This window comes from Quercus lobata, chromosome 9, assembly GCF_001633185.2.
Source record: "Quercus lobata isolate SW786 chromosome 9, ValleyOak3.0 Primary Assembly, whole genome shotgun sequence".
Lineage (NCBI taxonomy): Eukaryota > Viridiplantae > Streptophyta > Magnoliopsida > Fagales > Fagaceae > Quercus > Quercus lobata.
Window position 1 is genome coordinate 18183345 of NC_044912.1, and position 16993 is coordinate 18200337.

The window sequence follows — 16993 nt, forward strand, 5'->3', positions numbered from 1 at the left end:
CCATTTGAATTTCAAAAAATGCTACCGTTGAGTTGAGCAACAGTCAAAAACCCGAGGCCACGCCCCATCCCTGCTTTCCCCATATAGTTATAAATTGGAATCCCTCACATAAGCCAAACTCAGTTTTTAAATCTTAAATTTGGAAATCAGAGAGAGAGAGAGAGAAAGAAAGAGATCAACAATGAAGTGTTGTCTCCGATTGCTTCTATTTCTCTCTTTCTCTCTCTTATTATTCTTTGTGCGTCTGTGACTCTATTCCTTTGTCAAAACTCAAAAGGTCGAGAGAGAGGGTTTTGCTTTTTGCCACAGTCACAATATCTTGCACAGGTAATTTAGACAAAATTGGGAATTAACACTGATTTCCAAACAATATAATTAGTAGGTACTATTATAAAACTATATTTTTTACTAACATCTCGAGTCTAAGAGACTCGATTTTGAGCTTATAAATTGAGTCTCAAAGACTCAATTTCAGTGTTCTGATTTGGCGTTTCTTCCACGTGGTGTCCACTTGGAAACCGAGTCTCTAAGACTTGATTTATAAGCCAAAAAAAATTTAAGTCTAAGTCATGTACAAGCCATTCCTAAAAATACTCAAATTTTTTTTTTAAGAAAACCCAAATCAGATCAGAGAGAGAAAGAATCTGAGGTATATTGTGAAATTGTTTTCTTCAATGGAGTCTTCGATCTCGAACCCGAATTTCAACATAGAAGAAGAGTTGAAGTGAACAAAGCGTAGAAAAATCGAGACGCGAGATCCTAAATCGGATACAAAACCCGAGACGATCAGATGGAGATCCGAATTGGAGCAAAGAAACTACTCCACAAAGCTCGTCGAAGCTCTCTGCCAAGTCCGCCACAATTCCTCCTCCTCACCGTCATCAACCAAGCTCTCCTCCTCCTCCTCCATAGGACAACACTGCAAGATCCGAGATGTGACGAACCGAGTTCTCGCCATATCGGCCCCACGACCCACGCCGAGCTAAAGCCACCCACCCATGGTCCCACACCGATCTGAAGCCACCCACTCCGATCTCCATCTTCGACTAACTACAACCCATGTTTCTGTCTCTTTTTTTTTTTTTTCTCTCTCTGATGAGAAGGTGTAAAGGCTGTTTTAATTATAAATCAATTTCCAGGTGGACATTACGTGGAAAAAATGCCACATCAGACGTGATCAGACCATAAAAACTGAGTCTTTGAGACTCGATTTATAGCCAAAAATCGAGTTTTTGACACTCAAGATGTTAGAAAAATAGATACTTTTGAAACCGTGCCTACTAACTATATAGTTAGGAAAATGGGCTTAATTCCCAATTTTGGCCAGGTAATTTCCTCTTAATTTAGTGTTTCTTAATTTTTGTTAGTTCTACACATCTTATTAAGGTTAAGATCCTTAAAATTATTAATCTAAGTTGCTTCAGTGATTACTGAAAACAGTTTTGGTTTTAAAGAAAATGTCATATCTTTCTAGTTAAACTTTAATTTAAACAATTTTTTTTTTTGGTTAAACTTTAAAGTACATTTCTTGGCTTTGCCTGCTTATCAGCCCATAACAATATGAAAAGTTATTGGGGTTGTGATGTATTAGTTTATTGAATTCACATTTCTATTATCTTTAACATCTCTCACTCTGCATATTTTGGTACATAAACTCGGCTATGATGTTGTCTAAAAAATGTTGTTTTTTAGTTATTGATTAGCTTTGTGTGGTTGGAATTTGATAATTTGTGATTAGAATACAATATGATTGGGAAATTTGGTCGAAATTAACAAAATTGGTTTTCTTTTTGACATGGGAAATTAGAGGTTTAATTTTGTTTTATTAACTAATGGTTTTTTTTTTAATCTATATGATGTAGTAAGTTTTGTAGTGAAAATGGATTTTTTTTTTAGTTAATTTGCTTGTCTGTTTAGGAATTAATTGAGGTTTGATTGGGTCTTGTTCATTAGTTTGGATTCTTTTTTATTGTTTATTTAATTCAGTTGAGTACTTGATTTTGCAAAGAAATGTAGGGATCGATAAGGATTCTATATCATAGCTATGATATGAACTTCCTCAAGAAATCTAAGATTGATGGGGGGTCTGTTATTTGTTTGGGCTTTATGATCTCAGTAATTTTATCATTCATTTTTTTTACTCTTGTACTTTATTGTGAATGTAATTGCTGTTTATTTAGTTTGAGATGTAGGTGAGGAACCTTAAATCCCCATTGTTATCAATTTCACAATTGAATTGTTGTTTCAATTCTTTCATTGATAAAGTTGGTTTATCCCCCCACCATAGCTACCTCAAGTTTGTGCACTAATGCGAGAGAGAAATGTGGAGGCGGGATAAAAACAGTTTAGCGATAAAAAAAAATGGTAAGTTTGTGGAAAAAGGAAAAAACAGTTTTATTTTTTTATATTTTTTCTAAAAGAAGAAGTTGTATTAGTACTTGACAACTAACGTGAGAGAGAAATGTGGAGCTGGGAGAAAAAACTGTTTTTTTTTTTTTTTTAATTATAAATTTAGCTAAAAATTAGGTGTTTTCGAAATACTAATTTTACATGTCTAACCCTATGATTTAAGCCTTAGAAACGGATGAATTTGGGGGTATTTTGGGCATCTAAATAGACGATCCCAAATAGGGCAATACCCTTAAATAGTACTATAGATACGTGTTGGGCATGTGAGTACCAAGTGAAATGGATAAATCTAGCAGCCTCAAAATATTTTTTTACAGAAGGATTGGCATGTAATTTAGTGACTCTGTGAAAGAGATACAATTGAATAGGCTTTTGGTTTTGGCTAACCAAGGCCGAGGTCCGTAGAGGTGGTCGGCCGTCCGAGAGAACGACCTAGGAACACTTTGTTGATACGGATAAGCACTATATATAGGAACATAGGACAGAGAGGTGTCCTAAAATATCTAAGGGGAAAGCTGCTACCACCGCATTGAATGGTCTACAGCTAACTTTCTGGCTGCATTAATGTGGAGAAGACTCCTGAACAGTGTTGCATTGGCTACCCCAACGCACAGGGGGACTGAGAGGGTGTCCAATGGGACAAGCACTCATGTGGTGGCTTAGATTATCAACAAGTGAAGGGCCAAGATTGTCTAAGGAGAACTATATAATAGAAGAGACCCTCCATGAAGAAAGGATCGAGAAATCAAGAGGGAAACACTGTAGCAATCAGGAATTAACTTTGTGAACAAACTTGTAAGAGATATATAAGAACTGACTTCCTCAAACTTTGTCGAGGATGATTTTCTTTGGATCAATTCAATCTACTTTCCTGTTCTTGTCAATTGAGTTCACTTTATTTGTTTTTCCAGCTCATTTGAACCCAGTTTTCCAACCCACTCTCTACAAATTTATTGTTTTGGGCTTTTTGGGCCTAGGTTCATCCATCGTCTGGGTTAGGGACTCAAATCTGGTTCTTACATATAGCTTGCAACATTGATAATGAGATATAGTTATCTTTTTTATTAAATATTGTATAATTTAAGTTTCTTAATGACTACCTTGGAAAAAAATTCTGGAGCTGCCACGGGGTACATTGAGGGATCTCTCCAAGAAAACTCAGGATCATTCTATGGCAACGGCTGAGCAGGTAATACTTATATGACTAGTGTTTTAATATCATGCTCTAGGTATTATTCTGTTTACATTCGTTTCATATTCCCAGTAATTTTAATGTCTTTTGTTTTTGGCATTTTTATTCTTTGATTAGGTCGAAGGTGAAGCTAATGATTCAGACTGTGGACCTGCCATTCATGCAAACAACAATCTCATTACTTGCTCTAACGGTGATAACTCAGCTTTGATGGCTGAGCACTGAATTGCGAGTTATCTTTACAGAGGAGGTCATAGCAGTTGCCTCTGGCATCATTCAAGTAGGTCTTCTGGTAATTCCTTTTGTCTTGTCCATCCTATCCAATGTACAGATGTAATAGTGCCTTCATCAATACAAAGGGGTCATCTCCTTTTATATCTTGGGACTATGAACGGACTATCTCTAAATGGATCCATCTTATACTGTCATGAAGCCATAATATTGGTAATTTGTATACCATAACTCCACCCCAATAGTACAGTTTGGTGAAAATCTATGGCATTTTCTTCTCCTCCTCAAATCTTTTTAATGAAACATTTAGTTGTCTATGTGATTGGTTTAGTGTTAGCAGATCAAAAATTTCTCCAAATATGAGTTGGTCATTGTCGTTCCCCATGGTCAAAGCATAGTTTTCTTTGAGTTTGAACAATGATAACCCAAGTTTTGGATATTCTTTCATATTGCGTAGTTTCTATACTTTTTATTTGTCACCCTAGTATTGCTCTAATTTTATATCTAGGGTACGTTTGGGCCACAATTTTAAGCGGAAAATGCTCGGTTTTAGATGAATGAAATCGTAGATGGCCTATCTTATGCCTTAGCGACCTATGCAAACTCACGATTTTAGAAATTTAAAAACGTTTCACTATTGTAATTCACATGGAATTAAGAGTTTCAAAATGAATTAAATTAATCTCTTTTGAAGTCCCCAAATAAATCCCGACAAATTACATGGTTGAATTCTAGTAATCTGGTTTATAATTTGAAGGGCTATTTAATTTGTCTCCTCGCTACATTAGTAAAAAATAGAAAAGTAGAGACTGAGGAGAAGAACTACTTTTGCCTGAGAGGAATGGTAATACTACATACATTCTTACTCTCAAGACGCTTACCTTCACACTTATGGCAAATTCAACTTTTTTCACACATAGCTTGAATCTCGTTCAATCCATAAACATGTGCAATCTCACATCTTCAAGTAAGACCACTTGACCAATTTCATCTATCTTGTGCGATTCCACCCGATAGCGGGAGTTGCTCTATTTGTCTCAAAAGATGCTCAATTTGTCTCAAAAGATGCTCAATTTGTCTCAAAAGATCAAACTAAGCTGTCTATTTTCTTGGAAAATTAATGCAAACTATAGTTCCTGTAAAATGGAACGTTTCTATCCAAATCCTTTTTTATCATGGTAAGTGGATTTTAAAAATTTTTTAAAAAAAAATATTGATGATTAGTTGAAAACTTTAATTTGTATGAATGCGACAACTTCTTCAACATTTCCATTTTCTCTTCAAATAAGCTGAACTAGGCAATGAGGGAAAAGTGTGTCACTTGTTGGAGTCTCGAACAGGTGAAACTCATTAGTTTTTGTTTTCTATTTCATATATTAACTTTTCCTATCTTTTTTTCTTTTTTTAGAATATTCTATTTCACATATAAAATAAGCATTACTTATTCATAAAAAAAAAAAAAAAAAAAGACTAAGTAACCTTTATCTTGTGGCTAGAATTTTATCATGAAGTAGTTGAATTTATTTTATTGGGGCTTCTAAATTTGATGCACACCTGTGATGCTAGTTTTTAATTTTATTATTGTTATTAAACTCCTAATTAACCAGATGGATACCATCATTGTTAATACTACAATTATATTGATTCTCAAACACAAAAAAAATACAATTATATTATGTATTTGCTTTCTAATTTTCAATGTGGATTATACTTAATAGTTGTTGTGCAAGTTTAATCGCGATATTAGCACAAACATCTGCCTATGTTTTTCTCAAAAATAAAAATAAAAATAAAAATCTGCCTATGTAGTGCCTACTGCCTAGTGCCTACGACTACTACAGCTTTAGGCTACTATTTGTTCCTGTTCCTTCTTCCATTTTTCTCTTCCCACTTTGACTATAGTCTCCTGACAATTAAACTTGGAAAATCGAGGCACGAAACACCATAATATCATTATCTTTGACTCTGTTGTCTTCATATAATTACATTCCCTGACTTCATTCATTTTACTATTAATCCAGCACCTTTTTTTATTCTCCAAAAAAAAAAAAAAAAAAAAATCTAGCACCTTTTGATTAAATAATAATTTCTTTTTCTAAAGTAATGATTTTTTTTTTTAATTTTATATAAAATTCTTATCCAAACCTTCACAAAAAGCTGGTAACAGATTTGGTCGGCTGGCGTCCAAATCTGTCCAAACAAACCCGGAAAAACACTTGACCAGTCCACCGATCAAAGTTCTGGCTGTCGCTTGAACTACCAAAAATAAATTTGTAGTGTTAAAAGAGACAAAAATGTGAGTAATATTAACCACATAGCTCATTTATAATCTCCTAAAATAGAAAAAATGATCAATTTTACATATTTTAATTCATAAAACACCCATATCAGTCTTTGTAAAAATATGCAAATATAAATCATGATCGTGTAAATGAACAGTAATAATGTATATATGCACGGTTACTGTTCACCATGTAAATAACTTTTTTATTCTTTTTTCTCTCTCTCTCCTCTCTCTACCTCTGGCTCACCTCACTCTCTTTTTCTCATTTCCTTTCTCACCTCACTCTCACCGATCAACTTTCTCTCAAAGCCGATCAGTCTCTCCGATCAAATACAATGGTGATTCCAACAAACCATGAAACGACGGACCATGATTCCGATCAGCCTCTCTCATCTTTAATCACATGAAAAAGATCAGCTTTCTCGACAGACCATGATTCGGTGATCCAAGACCTTGACTCAGTGAACACCGATAATTCCAACGGGTTTGTTCTATTTGATCATTGATGGTGGCTGGTTGCTGGGTGTGGGTGATTTTGGGTTTGTAGTTCGACGGAGAATATGAGTTTGTGAGTTTGTTCCAGAGGAAAGGAAATAATAAAAAAATGTAAAAAAAATTAATATTTTATTGAATAAATGTGTAGAATAGATAAACTGATGTGAGTATTTTGTAAAAGTAGATGTGTAAAATAGAAAAAGTAGGTTTTTTCTTTCAAAATAGACGGAAAATTTGCACCAACTGATGTGGTTGCTCTAATATATCATTTTTATATGGTTTTGTTATTATCACTAGTCTGTAGTGTTCATTAACATGTTACTTCAATAATTATGAGCATGTTATAAATAATACTATGTGGATTAATAACATTAACATTAAATTTTTATTTTTCATAATTTTATGTGAAAAGCTTGATAAATTTTTCTTCATGATGTTTTTGTGCTTTTTCATCAAGGTATACAATAAATTGGGTATCAAGCATGGTGACATCCTCATTAGCCAACAAGGAACTAGGAAGAGTAATAAATTTATGTTTTAAAAAAACAACATAAAAAATTGAAGTGACCTCATAATAATCAAGTTCGATAAGGAATAGATCGTCTAGGGTCCTTGTCTATTGTTCGTGTATAGGCGAACATAAACAGACGATCTAGTCTCAATCACTAGTCAAGGCGTGCAGGTTATTAGAAAAAATGACCTAATGCTTGTGTTCAGTCTCAATCACTAATCAAGGCGTGCGAATTATAAGAAAAAATAACCTAATGCTTGTGTTCAGCAGAAGGGTGGCCATTCAATATGGGTGTAGTCCTTAGATGACATGATCTATATCCATAGGGAAAATAGTCTCATGGCCAAGATCTATGCCATCAATAAAGAAACATCCATTGATTTTGCTCACAATGGCATCCCAAGAATTTCCAATCAACCACTCGGACATAATTAGCTAGCCTACTTGAATTCTAACTACCAGTAGATCAAATCAAATTGGAAGTGAGAGAAGAGACAACCAATTGATGCTCACCTCAGCCATCACCAATATAACTATTAAAATGAATGAGTATACAATGTCATCCCAGTGTCTATAAATTTTCACAATCTCAAGTAGAGCAAGGTATGAGAAACCTATCACGTAACATCGTACCTATACTCCTAAAATACAGACACTAACTAGGCATCAAAGTGTCTAAGATAGAATTATGCTAATTGAGCACAACTTTGTGCCACAACTCACCACAAGACGAGTTGTGATTATCAAAAGTGCATCCTCACATAGCTCACTGACACATTTTTGTTAATTACAACTCGTCATATGGCAAATTGTAGCATAAAGTTGTGCCCAATTATGTGATATTGGCACAACTCTCTAAGATAATGTCATATAGGCACCACTTTAGCTTTCTTGTTTGTTCAATGTATCCATAGTTCAACCAATAGAAAGTCTTCAACATTAGGACATTGTGCAAGCATTGATTCACCATCAAAGATCAACGTAACATTATTATAGTGCTTTTTTTCTTCCAAGTACTTATAAAAAGTGCATGAAGCTAAGTTTCTATTTGAGAACATTTTATCTAGGTTTTGGCTAGCAATACTAATACTATAGACATAAAATAAAAGTTATATAAAATAAGTAAGTGACTCATTTGGAATCTACAAATAGTAAGATAAATAAGCAATAAGCTGGCTTATAAGTATATTTCCAAACATGCACTAATAATTTAATCAAATAATTATTAGACATTTTTCTATACCAATAATAGTTTTTCATAGTTTTAAAAACAGATTAGACTGGCCGATTGAATCAGTTTAATCAAGAATTGATCACTAATTTAGTATGATAAAAACAAAACCCCTAAAACCAATTAAAAAAAAAAAAACATGCCAAAACGGGTAAAAATCAAAAACTAAGAGTAGAGTAAAAATGGTTCTTTTAACATATTGACTTTTAAAACTATGCTTTTTTTCTACATCTCACTTTTTATTTATTTATAGCATGCCACCACTATAAATCATTGGATTACACTATTTATAGCAACCCTTATCCAAAAAAAAAAAAAAAAAATCCTCCAACCACAGTTACAAGCACTAAAATTATTTTGGATGAAAACTCAAGTCCATGATATATATCTCATTCCTTAAATGGACAGACCCTATCCCCTCTCTTTTTCCTTCCTTTTGTTCTGTCGGGAACATCAAACACACTCCAAAAATCCCAATCCCAATCCCAATATCCCACACCCGTCAGATCACACTTACAAACTCCTTCCATTTCCAACTTTCCAGTGGGCCCCACATCCACGTGAAACATAATTTCACCCCCATACACACGCGCAACACACAAACAGAACCCAACCTATTTATATATAAATAGAAAGTAAAAAAATAATCCTCGACAAGCCGTCACATAAATCACATTCTCTTTCATTTCCCAAAAGGAAAAAAAGAAAAAAAGAAAATTTTATTTACCCAATTGAGCCTCTTCAAGGAAACACAGGGGCACACCCTGCAATTCTTAGCTATTTCAGGGTATTTATTTTTTTGATCGTTATTCTTTCGAAGCTTCTTTTTATTCTTCGAGCTCAGCTCACGAATTCTCAATTCTTAGGGTTAGGGTTTTTTTTGGCTTTTTTTGGCTTTTTTTTTTTATTGAAGTGACCAAAAAAAAAAAAAAAACCATGTTTCTTCTTCGATGGAACAGGTTGAGAACTTAGGGTTTGGAACTTTTGGATTTGTATAGTAAAAATAAAGGTTTTGATTAGGTAGATAATTATGGCGGCAGCGAATCCACAGCCTTTGCAGGCGCGTCCGTATGGGGACCACGTGGCGGTGCGGGGACCGATACCGCTTGACGATGATGATGAAGGTGAGTACGAAGATGGTGGTGGTGGTGGTGATGATGCTATGGATGACTTGGAAGATGCTCACGTGAATTCGGTTAGCGTTGCGGAGTATGGAGTTGGAGTTGGTGGTGGTGGTGGTGGTGGTGGCTGTGGTGGAGGTGTTGGTGGAGGAGTGGTTATGGCGTCTCGGACGAGTGAGCTTACTCTTTCTTTCGAAGGTGAGGTCTACGTGTTCCCTGCTGTCACGCCTGAAAAGGTATATATGTCTATCTCTTTCTCTATCTGAGAGTAATTTGATTATGGTTTTGTTTTAGTTTTGTTATGAATTTTAGGTGGAGATGATATTGAGAACAATTTTTTTGAGTTCATTGATTTTTTTTTTTTTTGAAATATGGGAATATTGGATTTGATAATTGTATTTAATGTTTTTGGAATTTATTTGGTTTTTTAAGTTAAAGACTTGAGATTAATGGAAGGCGGTCCTGACAACAAAACGACAATGGGGGATTTTGGAAAGTATTAGATACTTCTGGATTGATCATGTGAATAGTAGAGCAATTAATGGACAAGTGAGAAAGAGAGATGATGAAGTTGAGGGAATGAAAGAGGTAGAGAAAGACAAAAAATAACATTAGTAGAAGTAGTTGAAAAGAACATGTCAATTAAGGAAGTAACAAAGGTTATGAACTCCGATATAATAGAATGAAGGAAAAGAATACATGCGGCTAACCGTAATTAGTTTTCTTGAGGATTTATAGCCGACTCCAAAAATTTGGGACTAAGGGTTTTATCTCATTTTTCACATTATGTGGTTTATTTTTATTTTTATTTTTTAGCATGTTTGTGTGTGTATATATAAAATAAAATTGGAGTACCCGTCAATACGTTATTTGTACTCTAGGAGTACCTAATAGTTACTAGGGAATTTTTCAGATAATTATTAGGTACTCTTAAGAGTACCGTGGCAAAAAAAGCTAGCTGCCTATTACAAAAATCTTTCTTATTCACATGACTTTTCTTATGTCATTTTTTGTATTAGGTGGCCTGCTTTTATTATCTTGGAGTATCACATCAAATGTAATCCAGGAGTACCTAATAATTCCTTGGAAATTTAGGGAATTTATTGGTAATTAATGACCACTGTTATATATTATTTGTTTGGATTTGATAGGTTGTCTATTTATTAATATTATTTTAGAAGTTATACGACTTTTTTGGTATATTCTTACTGTTTTCTTTTCTCGCAAGCAGAATTCTGTGTTTGTTAATGTCATCTTGTTTTCAAGTCCCTAGTCAACTTGGTGATTTTGTGGATGTATACATTGGAAAGTAGAAAACTGTAGAATGGTTTTTAATATTTAAAACCTGATCGTCCCTGATATGTTTTCATCTTATTTTTGTGGAAGTTTTACTTTTGAAACACACATAATTATTATGATTGGGTACTGTAGTATGTTATATTGTTGCCCTTAATCCAAATCTTAATGTATGTTGTATTTTTCCTTTTTTTTTTCTTGTTATCAACTGGTCAAGTCACTTTCTTATACACACACACACACCACAATCTCTTCAAATGACTTTGCTGGTTTTGGAGTGTGCCCGTTTTGAAGGATGCCTGGGTTTTTTGCATTGTGTCATGTGCAACAGGTACAAGCAGTGCTCTTGCTTCTAGGTGGACGCGATGTACCAACTGGTGTGCCTACAATTGAAGTACCTTTTAATCAAAATAACAGGGTACCACAAAATTTGAAATTATAGAAAGCAAGAAGTTGCATTTTCTGTGCCTATTCTCATGAGTTGTCGGGCCACTATGTGTAGGGTGTAGGTGAAACCCCAAAGCGCTCAAATCTTTCACGAAGAATAGCATCCTTGGTTAGGTTTCGTGAAAAACGGAAAGAGAGATGTTTTGACAAAAAAATTCGGTACACTGTTCGAAAAGAAGTTGCACAGAGGTGAGATGAATTTGTATTTGGTTTTTCATTTTTATCTGTAATTAATGCTTTAATAGTTTGACCATTTGGAATTAAGGTATTTCTTCTTTGGTTATGTTGAGAAAATACCCATTTGGGTTTTCATGCATGGTAATAATACATTTGATATATTTAAAAGAAATAAATAAAGGAAAATGATGGTATGCGTTCTTTTATCTAAAAGAAAGTATTAAGCTTTAGTTTTTGTTCTTGGGCAATACAGAAGTTTTAGATGGATGGAAAGAAAAATTTTAGTTTTGAGGATGATTTTTTACTCTATTGGTGCCAACTGCTTGTTTAATCGCCTTCTGTGATTCATCAGAGATTTTTTGTTATTTGAAATCTAGTGGCTGAGGTTTGCCACTAATCACTTCAAGAATTTTTTCCATCTAGCTCCCCCATTGGTTTTAGAAATTTAAGGAATATAACTATGCAATTTTGCAATGCAGAAGTACCGTTTTTTCTTCTTTGTTTAGTAATAATTTATCTGTGTAACTATATTGGATTAAGCAATATCCTGGGCACAACATTTAAACAAGTCATACAACCAAAATTTTTGTGCGTTATATTTCTCTGTGCGAGTGTACTTTAGCATTTTACAGAAGAAATGACATTGTCTATTAATTGGATGCTGGTTCATATCCACAAGGCTTGTCATCTTTAATGTTGATTCAAACACATCATGTCATCTGTATATGGTTAGATCTCTTAAAATCATCAAAATTTCTTCCTCTAAAAGTATATATAGATGGGATTTTGCATTGATATCCACATGTTCTAGTATTTCCCACACAGTTTTTGGCTTTTTGGCCGAGTATGGGTGCATGAATATGAGAAATGAAACTATAGGAAGAATGTGCTAAATTGTAGGTGTGGCAAAATTGATTTATTATTGCCCTAGTGCACTTTAACTTGTGATTTCAGATTTTAGGTATATCCTTATTTAAACCAGTAAAAATGGTGTCAGTGTCAATGATGCATGATTCTCTCTCCTTGTTATAATTCTGGTAGGATGCACCGCAAGAATGGACAGTTTGCATCTGTAAAAGAAAATTCAGGTGCTTCTAGTTGGGATTCTCCTCAGAGTTGCCTTCAAGATGGTACTCCTCATCCAGAATCTGTGTGAGTTCCAGGTTTATATTGGTTGTTGCTTATTTCAGCTTTTGAATAATCCATGATTTGTTAGTGGTACTAACTTTTATGTTCATTGCACTTGTTTCTGGAATTTTTATTTCCAGTTTGCGCAGATGTCAACATTGTGGTGTTAGTGAAAATAATACTCCTGCAATGCGTCGTGGGCCAGCTGGACCGAGGACTTTATGTAATGCATGCGGTCTAATGTGGGCAAATAAGGTTTCTTTTATTTTGTTTTCTGAAGGAGTGTGTTGGCTGTGTTCTATCAGTGTGCTTGCTGTGATTCAAAGTAGGTCTGTGTGATTGCATAGTGGGCCATTTTGTATGTATTTGGACTTGGAATTGTTATGCTTTGGTTTGTAGGAGTTGATGTCATGTTTGATGGAACACTTGGTCCTGATTTCCTGTGTGCATGTGCGTGTGTTTTATTAACTTCTTCACAATAGCTATTATAGGTGGTAGCTACAAAGAGTTGAAGAGTTGTGGGTCGTTATTTGAGGAGAGTGGTATAACCAACTCGAGATCTCTGTACCTTACTAATATGCCACATTGAAGTTGGGTGCACTACTTGTTTTTAAGAAATCTTATGAGGTTTTCTTGGTATAAATGATAATGTTGCTTTACTGATTTGAGATTATATAGTGAGCTAATAGGAATTTAGTGCAAAGGTCTGTTCTCTTCTGTATTTGATAGAAAATTACACTTTAAACAGCTCATTTATTTACTCATGATATGTAGATAAAGATAGTTTCAATATTGATTCTATTACTTTTCTTTGTCATTGGGTGACTCTTCTACTTGATTCATTTGTTAATAAATGTTTTGTAGTTTGTCATCTATTCTTTTTTACTTTCCTGGTTGTGAGGAGTGCTTTTGTGCATTGCATTTTTTTTTTTTTTTTTTGAGTAAAATAGTTTTGTTAAAAATAAGAGGTAGCAGTGTGAATGCATATGTGCCAAACTCCTCCTTAAGCTTTACAATCTCAAGTTCAAATAGGCTGTTGTGTCTTGTGTGAGTGTCAGGGTGTACCTCAGCTTTAGTAGATAATTGCATAAGATATATTTTGTATTGTTGTTATCCAAGTGTGGCTTCAGCTTGAGTTTTGCTGTTTTGCTATCAGAGATGTATCGTTTCCTTTGGTATAATTTGTCTATTTCCCTCACAACTTTCTTGTCAATTTTCCTCACAACTTTCTTGAATGTACAGGGAACATTGAGGGATCTCAGTAAGGGAGGAAGGAATGTTTCCATGGACCATGTTGGACCTGTATGTACCACAAGAAAGAACCCCAATATCTCCAGAATATGTATTTTCTTTAAGTTTGGAAGCATATACCATTTTTGTGTTTTATGATTTTCTTCTTCCTTGTGTATACATCCTGTGTATTAGGGTTGCACCCCATAGCATTTTCTTTTAATGAGTTTTTTACTTATGATTTTCCCCTCGTGCTTTTAATTTTTATTTTCCCTAGGGATGGGGGGTTGTAATATTCTTTTTTTGATAAGTAGGGGGTTGTACAATTCTAGGCTTGTGCATTGTCATAATCTGATATTTCTGTGTAGTATTACTCTGCCTAATCTAATGCATGGATCGTCCTATTATGTTCATTATTATGCTTGGAATTGCTGACATCCAGATTGCTAAATGAGTCTACCTAGTATATCAGGATTTGTCTGTTGTACACAATGCTTAATTAATTTTCTGGTATTTGTTATGTTGCTATTGTTGCCAAGATCAATTTACCTAAAGGCTTTAACGGGATCTGCAGGAAACCCCAGTTGATGTCAAACCGTCAATTACAGATGGAGAATTCTCTGGCAACCAGGATGAGCAAGTATTAAATTTTCTTATCTGCTTCAAATACATTATAAGTGAATTGGACAAGCTTGTTTCAAGCATCTAAACTAATTTATGGTGAATGCAGGAAGCTCCTGAAGACCCTTCTAAACCTGTCACTGAAGGAACCAATAAGTCTTCTGTTAACCCTGATGAGGAAGTATGTTTTTGATCCCTGAGAGCAAGCAATAGAGTAATGAAGTCAATTGTCCCTTTTTTATGTCTTTGACTAATTATGTTCTTAATAGCCTTGAAGAAACATTTTAATCAACTGCACTAGTTTGTTTTATATTTGGTACAATGATATGAAATTTGCTCTTTACTGATTGCAGTTATGCTGTTTCTTTTGTGAATAAAACAATTTGAGCTTACTGTGAGGATTTGAGTAGGGTTCAAATAGCCATAGCATTTAAAAAATACCTTGAAATCCATGTTTATGTTTTAGTAACCAGCTGTGTATATTTTGTAAAGAACTTGTTAGGCGGCCCTAATGTCAGTCCTCAAAATCTTTATATTAAAGCAAATTATAAAAATAGTAAAGACAAAAGACTTACACACACACATGCACAAAACCTAATAATTTCCTTACAGTTTTTATGTTTATCAAAAAAGTAGAAGTCTTGGCAGATACTTGGTGGACAGAATTCTTCTTGCATGAGTTCTTCAGAATAAATGGTTTATCTTGTTAAAACAACGATGTCTCTCTCTCTCTCTCTCTCTCTCTTGTGTGGAAACATTTTTTTTTGACGAAAGATCTTGTTCAGCATATTAAGACATCTAACCCCAGGCTAATTTCCTTCTCATCTCTCACAAATTATTATTTCAACCCTAAATTGTATTTTATTTGTTTCCATGGTGACTTTCAATTCCATGTGGTGCAGGATTTGCATGACGCTGCTGTAGATTTTTCGGATCTTCCCATGGGACTTGTCCATTCTTCAGTTAATGATGAGGAGCAGGTATAATAGCTATATCTTGGCTTTTGAGTTAATACCATTGAGCTAGAAATTTACAAAATACTGTTCTCCACTTCTCACTGCCTCTAGTGTTGATAAATAAAAAGTGGGCTTAGTGCAAAGTTCTGCTGTTGCAGTTTTCTTCACTTCCACGGTGAAGTACTTCCCGTGTAATCACTTTCACCTATCTTCCATTTAATTCTCAACACTTCCCTAAATCCAAACGCATAAGAAGTGAGGCACCATTTGTTCTGTCCGTTAGTCTCATATTTGTACCAAAGATTTCAGATAAGAAACGGAAGGAAGATAATATATTTATTTAGCTATCATTGGTATACTAATGTACACGTTTTTTTACATAAATGCATTTTAATTTGTAACTGCAGATATAAAATCTCAAAATTTTCGAATGTAATCTTCTGATAATCGTTACATCATTCATGGGAGGTTCTGATATGGGTTTTTGGATATACAATTTTCATGTTGAAGTTGTGGTATCTGCAGGAACCTTTGGTTGAGCTTCCTAATCCTTCAGATACAGATATAGATATCCCTGCTAACTTCGATTAGAAGGTAATGATTTTGTTAATTGATTGATGTAAGAGATATGGCTGCTAGTCAGGATGTATCAGTTTAGTTCCCTCATGTCTTACTAGTTGGTCTATATCAATTTGATTTCTCTCATGTGATCATGCTACTTTCAGGCCTAAGATTGTGATCCTTGTAAAGGAGGGGCCTTTAGGGACTTCAGTTGTCATGACTAAAAACAACCATGATGTGAACTCCAAGTGCAACGAAATCATCTTCTGGCTGGAGGAATGCACTGTTGCTTTCAGCTGACATAGATTCCTGGCAATTATTGGCGTCGATACAAGTGCCGGGATCTTGCATGTGTTAGAGTTGTTAGGAGAAATGTTTCGAGTGCTTTTTACCTGTATGTGATTTATTTGTTAGGGCTGTTCTGATTGCGGTATATTTAATGTCACCTCTCACATTTAATTCATGTCAAATGTACCGAGTGCTTGTGATGTTCTGATCTCAACAAACCTCAGTTCAGCTACAAAATGAGAATGTCAATAATTGGTCTGGTCAAGTCATTTAGACGCATTGATCCGGTAATTTCCATACTTTGACAGTTGCTATTGATGGGAGTATAATTTTATGTAGGTTTAATGGGTATACATCCAATGTACCCAGAGTCAGCACCTCCGTCACGTTCTTTATTATAGAAGTTGGGAGTCTGGGCACGGAAACTGAATATGAATTAGAAAGGTACTTTAGCATGAGGTGATATGGGACTCAGCCACGTGCCCTTGTTGAGTCTAAATTAGCCGAGGTGCGAAATTTTTTTATAAATATTCTGTAGTGGGTTACAAAAAAGTGACGGAAAGAAACTTTGATTACCGAAAGGGAGAGTCAGAGATGTGAAATGACATTTCTGTTATGTTCAAGTGTTTTTCTTTCTTTACTTTTGGGAATCTGGAAACAGAAAACAAATTATGTCAGCTTTGTCCATGACCCTGTACTAGAACATAATAACAGGACCTTATGGATACAAGTCACAAGATGCAAGTCCAAGCCAGTGCGCATTAGGTCAATCTGTTTCTTAAGAAACATAAATTATATCATCTAATAAAAAGAAA

General features: G+C 34.5%; 2 protein-coding genes across 4 annotated transcripts in view; both read left to right on the plus strand.

Annotated features, from left to right (window-relative positions):
* The window catches only part of LOC115959284 (GATA transcription factor 25), a 69112-nt gene extending 64798 nt beyond the window's left edge, over positions 1–4314 (plus strand). Inside the window, exon 7 of the mRNA XM_031077637.1 lies at positions 3719–4314. Coding sequence (XP_030933497.1) covers positions 3719–3826 — 108 coding nt within the window. The 3' untranslated portion in view covers positions 3827–4314. The remainder of the gene's footprint in view (positions 1–3718) is intronic.
* A 4679-nt stretch (positions 4315–8993) lies between these two features.
* LOC115960178 (GATA transcription factor 24-like) lies at positions 8994–16485 on the plus strand. Of its 3 annotated transcripts, none has more exons than XM_031078944.1 (11): positions 8994–9710; positions 11102–11188; positions 11273–11406; positions 12436–12546; positions 12663–12777; positions 13765–13824; positions 14327–14392; positions 14486–14554; positions 15276–15353; positions 15840–15923; positions 16055–16485. In XM_031078944.1, the coding sequence occupies exons 1-10, from the start codon at positions 9384–9386 to the stop codon at positions 15918–15920; spliced, it is 1128 nt and encodes a 375-aa protein (XP_030934804.1). In that variant the 5' UTR covers positions 8994–9383; the 3' UTR covers positions 15921–15923; positions 16055–16485. The 3 variants fall into 3 exon arrangements, with proteins under 3 accessions (XP_030934804.1, XP_030934803.1, XP_030934805.1); XM_031078943.1 differs by having other exon boundaries at positions 8995–9710; positions 14483–14554; XM_031078945.1 differs by having other exon boundaries at positions 8995–9710; positions 14483–14554; positions 15855–15923.
* The last annotated feature ends 508 nt before the right edge of the window (positions 16486–16993 follow it).

Coding starts and splice junctions, on each gene's coding strand:
- LOC115960178 (XM_031078943.1), top strand. CDS start 9,384: ATGGCGGCAGCGAATCCACAGCCTTTGCAGGCGCGTCCGTATGGGGAC. Junction 11,189..11,272: donor CTTTTAATCAAAATAACAGG/GTACCACAAAAT, acceptor CACTATGTGTAG/GGTGTAGGTGAAACCCCAAA. Junction 14,393..14,482: donor CTGGCAACCAGGATGAGCAA/GTATTAAATTTT, acceptor TGGTGAATGCAG/GAAGCTCCTGAAGACCCTTC.